Consider the following 11,586-nt stretch of genomic DNA (forward strand, 5'->3'; position numbering starts at 1 on the left):
GCCATATAAGTATACATCATCAAAAAATTAATAATGGATGAACACAACATTTATACATGTAACATATTCATATATCATCCATTTCAATTCTCAATATATCAAGTAACCTCATTTGAATGTAGTTCACATGTATTCATGTCTTAGTTCATATTGAACTCTTACCAATTTGTATCAGTGTGATGCCCGTTGAACCATTTAAAATACCGTGGGACACCCGAGAAAGCTCACACATAGTGTGCTAACTCATATAACTGTAATCCGTCAAATCTTGTACATGTATGCTTACATAAGCTGTGAATTAGAATGCTCACATGAGCTGTGAATCAGAATGCTCACACGAGCTGTGAAAATAGGCCTGCTCACACGAGTTGTGGGTCGGAACATAGCTACACAATACTACTCACAGGAGTTGTGGAGTATCCACAACACATGCCGGAACTCAGCCATCTGTAGGACGTTCAAGACCAGCATCTGAATCATGTAAACCTTAATGACATGTCATTTGTATCTTGCAAATTTCTAAAGTTTAAACAGGGCTCGATAATTGTTGTACATCGTTGGATATGCAATCGTGTATAGAAGTGAAAATTCAAAATTCATACATAATTCAATGTAAAACATATAAACACAATTTAATCACACGAACTTACGTCAAGGAATATAAGTAGATACAGAGGTGATTACTTCGAGACTTTCTCATTGCCCCTATCTAAAGCCGTACGAGGTCTGTCTTGATTTATACGGATAAATTTAGCTCAATTTAATATGTATTTTACTCAATTTGACCCAAAAACATATTTTGGCAAAATTACCATTTTGCCTGTATACTTTTAATTTCTTACAATTTAGTCTCTAGCTCATAAAAGTGGAAATTTATGAAATTTCACCACAATCCACTATATCCAAATATCAATTAAGCCTCTAGCAAGCCTTATATTTCATTTATTTCACAATTCCACCATGTAAATTTTTTTATTTTTCAATTTAATCCCTATTTGACAATTTCATTAAAAATCTCTAAAGAAAAGTTGTTTATCTAACAACAACCATCCATTTTCTTCCATCAAACATAAAAAATATAACCTATATTCAATCATGGAAAAACCCTTATAGTTTAATAGTTTTATGAATTAGTCCCGGGCTAGCTAGATTAAGCTATAACGATCCCGAAAACATAGAAATTGTTAAAAGCATGACAAAAATCTCTTACCAAGCAAGGTAAATGGTCTAGTAGAAACTTCAAGCTTCCATGGCTACTATTTTATTTTCATATTCGATTGATGATGATGAATAAAGATGACAGCTTTATCTTTTGTTTTATTAATTTTAACTTTATTTACTAATTACCAAAATAACTTTTAAAACATTCAAAATTTACACAAATGTCAAGCCATCACATTCCACTATCTTCACTAATGGTCTAATTACCATATAAGGACTCTTACTTTAGGATTCCATAGCTATTTAGTACTTTTAGCTACTAGAACTGAACTTTTGCACTTTACGCGATTTAGTCCTTTTTATCAAATTTAACATGTAAACGGTAAATTTTCTTAATGAAATTTTTATATGGTACTACTATCATGCTGTAGGCAATATAATAATAAAATAAAAATTTTCAAATTCAGATTTTTGGTCCCAAAACCACTGTTTTAATTTCATTGAAAACGAGCTGTTACAACTGTTGTTCAAACTGTGCATTCTGTAAGGTCATTTGTTCCCTCATCTACCCTTAAAGAGCAAGAAACTGTTGTCGTGACACTTCTTGACTAGAAGTAAGTGGTAGCCCATGGCCGGAGGGAAGGTTCAAGTCAAATAGGCTCGAAACTCTTGGGTGAGCTACATTACCTAAGTTTTTCGGTCAGTCAACAAACCAATCGGCAAACAAGTTTATCTTATTGGGTTGGTTGCCAGAACCCAAGGCTCTAGCCTATTTAGATGAAATATTAATAGGGAAATTTTCATTTGGGTGAGCCATCATGATTTTTCAAACTGAAAGAGATCTGTTAATCAGAAGTCTACCCACACTCACCGCACCAATTGTTGAGTGTTTTTGTTGTGTCTTATTGAAAAGGATAATTGGGTATTTATATACATGATTACTGTCCATGGAATTGGTGTTCTAGGTAGGCTCCATGCATACTGACACGTGTACTTCTCTAGACTTAACACGTGTTCACCGGTCTGCCTGTTATACTTCGTGGTCTCCACACATGAACTCCCTAGTATATGCGAACTAGGCTAGCCAACCACCTTCACAAGCTCTTTTGGCGAACCCTCACTGTGAGACCTATGCACATCCAACTAGTAGGGCCCATGTATGGGTCATGGGTAGTTAGTCTGGATTATGTCGGGTCTCGGGTTGGTAATCAGAAATACATAACACCTAACATCTTCTTAGGCTGAAAACCTATACTCGTTTAAGTTTCAAAAAAATACAATTTCCAGAAAATGGATTGGTTTTTTGGAAAAGAAGATATTTTTTGGAGTTTGGATGATTCTGCGTAAAATATTTTCCATTGTTTTGCATGTTTTTTTTGAAACCATTTTCCAAAAGTTGTTTTTTAGTGAAACAAACGCAATTTAAATATATTTGTTATAAAGAATTATAATAGAATTTCATTTTGACAATTGAAATTTATTTTAATAAGATAATACTTTATAATAATTAATGTCATATATAAATTTAATAATAAATGCCTAATTAAAACTTAATTTAAATTACATATACTACGTATGTGAGAGTGGACAATGACAAATTAGAGTTGGAAGAGATAAATGAAGCTAAGAAGGATTTATAACAAATACTTATATAATTAAAATATTCATATTTTGTTATAAAATGTATACTATTTTCCATAAATATTAATATTTTAAAATTAAAATTAAAGAATTATTATAAATATAACAATATTTAATTTTATTTAATTTAATTTTATATAAAATAAAATTACTGATAAAATAGCTATTTTGCTAAAAAAATATTTTTATTAATCTCTATATTATTTTCAAGGTGTTTTCCATAAAACAATAAATCATTTGGGGTAAAATAAAATTGGACACGTGGAGAAGGTTTGTGTGTCTCGTGAAGCTAAGGACAAGGTGCTGGTACAAAGAAAGCGATAGGTAAGATATGAAGGATAATGAAAATAAAAAAAAATATTTTAGCCTCACTTTCCTTTGTTTCTTAATATTTCTAGAGGATTGGTAAGTCACGGGAGTCCTTATTTCTCTCTATAAGAATCCAAAAGCTTAGAGTTAGTAGACACTAAATCCAGCCTAAACCAACCCGACATTTAACTTGCTATCCATCTCTCATTTCCTCTTTTTGTGACTGTTGTATAATTTATGTCCTTCAATTAATTAAACTCATCATTGTGATACCATATGCAACTATTCACATCTAACTTCTTTTCAATTACGCATGAAAATATTGGTTCATTAATTGTACCAATATTTTATTTAATTTTAATTATAAATTTTATTTAATAAGTATTTTATTTACTTTCGTTTATCTTTGTATTTTATGAAAATTGTAAAGTTAACCCAACTTAATCACAATATTAAATATTACCATTAAATCATTAGACTTGAAAATTAGTAATTTATATTAGAGGATCATTTAATCATTTTATATATTTAACAAATTAAAAAAATCCATTCAAATTTTTAATTTTAGTAAAATAGGAAGACAAAAATTTGATAAATTAAAATGAAAAGATTAATTAGTTAGATAATTTTGGATAAAATTCTCAATTACACCTTTATAATAAGATTATTTTGATGCATGTGATGCGCATGATTATCCTAAGTAAAATCACGAGTAGTCAACATTGTCAAAATTAAATAATTAAATAAATAAAGGTTGAGTGAAGAACATTATAACTGCATGTGAATTTGAATTATGGAATATAATAAGAAATATTGTAACAAAATGATATTGTTTATTAGAAAAGAAACACTTTTAAGAGAAAGTGATTTACGAATTAATAAAGTACTGGTGTGGGTCCTTGAAATCTAGCATAATTATTAAATGCACCATTTTAATTTATAGCAATTAAGGTGCTTTAAGAAAAGAAATTTTTGATTGTACTCATTGATTTTAGCTTTTGAGTAAATAGTGATTCATTTTAGCTGTGTATGTATTATTTGTAATGTATTCATTCAAATTAATGCAGCTTTCTGTAAAAATTCACTACACTCAGTGTTTAACTCGGCAAACTCAGTTCCATTAACAAACAAAAAGATGCAGCTTTCTGTTCTCTGTCACTATGGAAAGAACATAGTAAAATCCAAATTTTACCAACCCAGAAAAATAAAACAGACTCGCTTCAAAATCACTGTACAGAAAAAAAAAAGAGTTGAAATGAAGCAAAGCAATCAAGAAGAACTATCAGTTATTAGAAATTATACATTTTTCTCATTCAACAACTTATGTGTACCCTTTTCTGCATAGCTATTAACCAATGCCAACGCATTGCTAGTAAACTTCTTCACATTCGCCGCTCTCTCGCACACCGCCGTCTTCATGGGTCCGTCACCCACATCCTCGAACCCATCCGTACACGTCTCCTCGTCCGTTAAAGCAGCGCTCATCCATGTCTGGATATTCCCCATTTGGAACCTAAAAGACTCAGAACCCGGATTCACAAGCCGCCGCATTACATTCAAGGAGCCCCGGATTTCATCCACGGCATCATCCATGTTGGAGAAACAGTCGTGTAAGGCGGAGCTGGCTCGTGGGTCGGCACCGTAGTCTGCTTCACGGGAGAGGTTAGAGACAAAAGCTGCCATGTGACGGGCCCTAGAGAGGCTAACACCAATGGCAGTACGAGCTAGACGAGCTGGGTCTTGTTGAATGGCGTTGGCGTAGCCATAAAGGGAAGCAAAGCAAAGGTCGGGGTATAAGGTGACGGAGCAGCTTATACGGATGAAATCAGTGGCGTTTGATGGGGTGGTGGTGTTGGCGTCGTAGTCGGCGGAACACAGGGTTGGGATAGGGTGGAGATAGAAGAAGAGGAAGGTTAGGAAGAGGGGAGAGAGGGGGTGTTTGATGTTCATGCCTGTGGGTACTTAAAACGTATTCTTTCAGAGCAAGAGAAGTTATTTTGGGAATCGTGTTGATGTCCGGAAGGTGGTTGCTCTGTTAACTTACGGTATGAGTGAGAGGACAGCAATGGTTTTTGTAGCGTCTTGAGTGGATCTTCTTTTACTTTCTTACCCATTATTGTTCTGTAAATTTTCAACTATGCCATTGTTGTCTTTTCCTTTCCTGCCTTGACTACATAATATATTGGTGACTACCAGATTTAGTCATGTGAGTTATATAGAAAATTTCCTAAAATTATTTACTACCAAAGTAGTGGAGTTTTATATTTTTCTAACAGGGTTTTAAATGGGTATGGGTAAAAAAAAAAAAATACATCTACTTTTTTGACAATGTATTAAAAATAATTAACCTTATTTTTTTCGAAAACAAATTATAATTGTATAAAGATATCTATACATGTCTTGTATGTCAAATATAAGTTCTTTGTGTATTTATAATCCGATTATAATTCAATAATTGTTTTTATGAGATTTTGAATACTTGAGTTTGAGTTTTACTATATGCTATGTGTGAATTCTTTCTTATATTATGTTTTATTTAAATCTCATCCTTATTTGGTTAAAATGTAAAAAGTAAAATGAAGTAATATTTACAACCCTTGTCCGGTTAAAATATAGAAAGTAAAAGAAATACTAATTATAATGATTTTTCAATTATAAAAATTTATAGGATAAAATGGTATTTTACATCAAGAAAGAAATGTCACTTTCCTTTCTTTAACTTGTAAATGAATATCCTTACTTAAAATAAAAGAAATTATCCAAACATGAGAAAATGTATTGCTTTCTTTTACTTTCCATTCATTCCCTTGTTATACTACAGCCCCAACATAGGGTTAAAGTGTAAGGATTAATTTCATCAAACAGACTTAAATTATCAACTTAATTTTAAATTGATCTCTAAGATTTAAATTATTCTAGCTAAGCCCTTAAATAATTCATACTATATCAATTAGGCCCTTTTGTCAGTCTAACTGTCAATTTAAGTATTAGATACTAGTTTGAATATGATGTAGACTACACGTAATATACATGTGGTACCTGTCGTATGGATTATTCTTTTTTAACATGTCAAATCCAAGTTATTTATATAATAAGAACACACACATTAACAATTTGATTCAAGTGTTTTAAATATGTTTTAAGCTAACATTTAATACCCAAGCTAATAGTTAAGCTAACAAAAGGACCCAATTGATATAATATTAATGCATTAAGGCCTTAATTAGAATATGTTATAATCAGGGCGAAACTGGGGGGCTGGCATGGGCTCGGCCCCCAAAAATATAAAATTACATTTTAGGCCCTTGAAATTTTTTAAAAATTTTAAATTAGTAAAGATAAAATTACACTTTGACCCTCCTAAAATTATAAAAATTCGATTTAATCCTTTACAAATTATAAAAATATAAACTATAAAAAATTAAAATTTTATTCGACCCCCTAAAAAGTTTTTTTGACTTTGCCCCTGATTATAATATTTAAAATTTTAAACCCTAATTTAAACACATGATGCACTTAACCCAAAATATTATATTATATGTAAGGTTAGAGTTCTCAAATTAATATATGTAAACAGTAAGCTTTTATTTTATTTTTAAACTGACATTTTAAAAAGAATCTTGTTTAATTTGGTAGATATAAGTTGTCATAAATTATTTAATGCTAATGCACGAATAAGTAAAAACATTTAACAAGTCAGGACGAAGAGAAGTGGAGCATGCAAGTGTGAAACTGCGGCATATGAAAGAAAAATAAAAAGATGGGTTTTAAATTGCGGCTGGTTGGAGGCGGTGCATCCACCAAGCAATCAACCAGAAGTCGACACTCCACATTCGTCTACTAGGCGTTGATGAACGATTCACACTTCCTCACCCACCTTTTATATAAATAAAACATGCAAGTGGTTGAGTACGGATGGACCATAACAATTTGTGCCTTGCTGCCTAATTTTTCTTGCTATTTGTACATTATTTAAGTAATTAGAGTGGTTTCAAGTTATCATACATGTAACTCTGAATCTTTATTTATCTTTATCAGAAATACGTAATACTCAGTTATTAACCAAAACATTACAAATTAATGGGTTTTAGTTTGAGTTAAATGATATAAAAGATTTGTATTTTATTACATGTTGATTATTATATTATTATAATTGATGTATGAGATAATTAAATATCAATTTATTTAAGATATCACTTGAAATAATTTTATAAGTAGGGAATATATTTGATGTACTATCAGTGTATAAATTTTATGTACAATGAATAATAACTCAACATTTTATCATTAAATAAAGTAAAAATAATAGACTTATAAATAAATACTAATAACTTTATTTGAATATAATTAAATAATAGTTCATTAAAACCCAAAACTTTAAAGCTAAGATCATAAATCCATAGTTATGTTTAAAGAAAATTATTAGAATCATATAAGATTGAAAAGTAGGAAATACGTGATATTAGCAGCCGTACTTATTTTCCAAGTGGGGGGCGGGTGAAGTAACCGACCACACTTGATTGATAGTTTTTTATGTGAAGGGGTTAGTTAATTAAATTAGCTAGGAGGTTAAAACATTGCCCATTCCAGATCATTATTCCTACACCCACTACAGTGAAGCGTGCTATATTTTCCGTTGCTTTAACCGACTGTAGGGCCCCAACCCAACCATTCCCTCCTCTCTATTGGTTTCCAGCATCTTTTTGGACAGTGGAGAGGTCACTCCGCTAAATTTAGCACTGAGATTCTGCTCATGTGATTAGGGTTTCATTTAAAATTAGTACCTATTTGTGGGTTGCTAAAAAGGTTTTTTGTTTTACCCTTTAAGGCCTAGACAATACGACCATGGTGTTTAAGCATTTGCATATAGCTAGCTTCCTAATACCATCCGAGAGGGATGAAAAAGATTGTTATTATCTCTCTTTTAAGCATGAGACAAAAATCATAGAATGTAAGCACGCTTGAATGCATTCTTTTGATTGAGACTAGGTATAATACGGAGATATCTGAAGCTTCAACTTTATTGGATGTTCATCTTAATCATAATTACTTAAGCAACAATAGTTTTAAATTTTGAATTCAATCTAATATTATTTTTTATTTACAAAAAGAGAATAGTTGTTAAGGTAAAGGGAAAACTTTTCAAAATCATTTGCACAAAAAGAACCCGACATGGTTTCACTCAAATTGATCAGCGTAATTGACTCTATTGAGCTAATTTTTATAATCATTCTCTATTCAAACCAAGACTAGCTGACCATACAAATCATGATTTAAAGTTTGTAAAGAATCTAAACAGGTGGGAACATGTTGGTGGACAAAAGAAATAGGAGGAGAAGGTGGCGGTTCATACAGTGGTAGAATGCTAAGAGCCATTGAAGAAGGGAGGTGTATTTGGTATTTCAAGTTGGTAATCGTACAGGTTGGTATGCATCAGCATTAGTCGAAACAGGCTGGAACCCACTGAAATGATCAAAACCCATCAAAATTTAGATTAGAATAGAACATAGACTATCGATGAAACCACAGTATTCAAGTATGTAACACCACCTCTAACTCGAATCTGTAGCCAGATCAGGGTTACAGAGTATTACCGGAGTTAATTAATTATCAGATATTTCATTTCATCCAGCATTTATATTAGAAACCAATCAATATCATACATATTGTCCCTTAAACAAGCCCTTGAGGCCCAAATTACACATTAGACACAAATAGGGACTAAGTCGAAGACTCAAAATTTTTTTCGAAAATATTTAAAATTTTCAACACTGTAGAGGTCACATGGATGTGTCACCTGATCGTGTGCCACACACGGTTGAGACACACACTCGTGTCTCTGCCCGTGTGGACGAAAATAGGCCATTTTATAAGCCATATTTCACACCCAATTCTATGTCAATCTACAATCAACATTACACATATCAACAAGTCATAACTAGACATCCTAAACAAGCCAAGATAAGTGGCTAACCCAACAAATTACGTATAGACCATCATTGAACAAAATACCTGTTGTAGGCCAATTTTGGCCCGTTTACAAAATACCCAGGCCCATTAAACCATTTAACCCATCCTCAAACCCAAAACCTAAAATTAACCTAGCCCAACATCTAAGCCCAATCCCAAAACCCTAGACTCCCACTTGCCTCTTCCCACTCTCCCATCTTTATGCGCCACCGGCACCATTCCCATTCTCCCATCTTTTCGCCACCAACACCATCACACACCCCATTGTCCATGCCCATGCCCCGCAAACAAGCAAAAGCAGAAGCAAGAATAGAGAATAATAATAAAGTATGTAAAAATTAGGCTATATAAAGCCACCCAAACAACAAAAAAGGGAAAAAAAAAAAGTTTATATCAAGAACACAAAAAAGGAAAGCTCGGAAGGTGAACTTCAATTTTTCTCTGTTATCTCAATCTTTCATTTATCTTTGCTTTGTTTTATTTTTTTCTTTAACTTACTTTAAAACGAAAAAGAATCAAGGAAGAAAAGAGTATTACGGATCTACCACGTGGCGCTCCCTTTCCGTTAAACACGGTGAATCGCCGGTGATGATGGGTGTTGAAACCTTAAGCGAAGAAAGGAGGAAGAGATAAAGAGGGAAGCAAAAAAAATCCACAAAAATTCCAGCACCAAAAAAATTTCCAGAAAAAATTTCTAGCAAAAAAAAAAAAAAAAAACAATAGAACGACCCAAAACAAATTCAAATTAGAGATTAAAGAAACAAAAAATCTAAGGTGATTTTTTTATATTTTATTTTAATCCGATTTTAAGTTTTTAACCTATATATATTAAAACATAAAATATAAATAAAATAAAATAAAAAAAAAAAAGATTTTTTTTTTACCTTTCGCAACAGGTGTGCGGTGGCGGGTGCCACGCCGCGAGCCTCCGTGACCGGTCGCCTGACCGGATTTCCTTCCCCTCCTTCTCTCTCCTTCTCTCTTCCTCTCTCTTCCTTTTTTTCTTTCCCTCCTTCAAATGATTTTTTGGGTTATTTTGGCCTTATATAGCCCTCCAAAGCAGCGTCGTTTTGGGGTTGTCATTAACCCCAAAACGACGTCGTTTTGACTTGGACCGGTTCGACCCGACCCGACCCGCCTAGGATCCGCGTGTTTTTTAAAGGAAGGGCAAATTGCGCTTTTAGCCCTTCCGCTTTTATTACTTACAATTAAGTCATTTTTGTTTTTTAATTTGACCCCGAATTTGTCGCGATTTTCAATTTAGTCCACAATGATGTCTGCATTTTATGGGAAGGAATATTTGCTGTTTTGGTCCCCGATGTTTCAGCGTGTGTTTAATATAGTCCTTTCCTTTTATTTTTATTTCAATTTTGCCCCAAATATTTTGTTTTTAGCTCAACTTAATCCTTTTAGTTATTTTACTATTTAAATCAATTATTTTAGTATTATTATTATATTTTATTCACTTATGTAGTGTGTTAATATTTTTATCATTTCTAATATGTATATATATATATATATATATATATATATATTATGTGTATTATATATATATATTATGTATATATGCCATTAGTTATATATTTCTTATGTATATATTCTTAAATACTATATATATATATATATATATATATATATGTATATTTTAAATTCCATATTGTGTATATATTATTATTACAAATTATTACTATTGCTAGTATTATTATAACTATTATTATATTAGTGTATATTTTATATACATATGTATATATATATATATATATATATATATATATTTGCACATATCATTATTTTATATTATTGTTGTAAATTTTTATGTATATATTTTTATGTACGTTTCCCAATATTTTCTTTTATTGTAGATATTATTATTATTATTACATACTTTTATTATATATATATACATATATATGTATTTTTATGTACATATTATTATTTTATATTATTATTACCAAATATATCATTTTCCTATTTTATTATTAGTACATGACTTGTTTCTATTTTGTAAATATCATTATTATTGTTATTTTAATATTCTAGTATTCCATGTTAATATTTTTCATTAATGATATCATTTTTTTTTGCGTTCTTTATCTATTTTAATTTCTCACTTTAGGAATATTTTTCTCATGTTTTAATTAATTTCAAAAATAAGGCAATGTACCGATTTAATATTAAGCTATCGATTTCATCGCTATGTTGGGTGAAATTGCCGACTTGTGAAAGACACCCTTTCTAAAAAAAATCGAAAACTAAAATTCCTATTTTTCAATCGGATCACGATTAAATATTATATTGAACTCGTATTTTTGAAAATCAAGTCAATACATGTTTATGAGATACCAATTTTGGGCGTCGTGAGGGTGCTAATACCTTCCTCGCAGAATCGACTCGAACCCCAATTTTCTCTCGAACTTTCACGTAGACCTAAATTTGGCCTTCTTTTGTTTTAAAATAATTTTATTAGGTGTCCGATCACACCTATAAAAAGGATCGGTGGCGACT

At 31.3% G+C, this 11,586-nt stretch overlaps 1 protein-coding gene across 1 annotated transcript; it reads right to left on the reverse strand.

Annotated features, from left to right (window-relative positions):
* Nucleotides 1-4,207: 4,207 nt before the first annotated feature.
* Nucleotides 4,208-5,182, reverse strand: LOC108483469 (21 kDa protein-like). The gene has a single exon (XM_017786891.2). The coding sequence runs from the start codon at nucleotides 5,059-5,061 to the stop codon at nucleotides 4,408-4,410; it is 654 nt and encodes a 217-aa protein (XP_017642380.1). The 5' UTR covers nucleotides 5,062-5,182; the 3' UTR covers nucleotides 4,208-4,407.
* Nucleotides 5,183-11,586: the final 6,404 nt, after the last annotated feature.

This window comes from Gossypium arboreum, chromosome 2 (assembly GCF_025698485.1).
Source record: "Gossypium arboreum isolate Shixiya-1 chromosome 2, ASM2569848v2, whole genome shotgun sequence".
Taxonomy (NCBI): Eukaryota; Viridiplantae; Streptophyta; class Magnoliopsida; order Malvales; family Malvaceae; genus Gossypium; species Gossypium arboreum.

Bases quoted from the DNA above. Each gene is read 5' to 3' on its own strand.
- LOC108483469 (XM_017786891.2), bottom strand. From the start codon at position 5,061: ATGAACATCAAACACCCCCTCTCTCCCCTCTTCCTAACCTTCCTCTTC.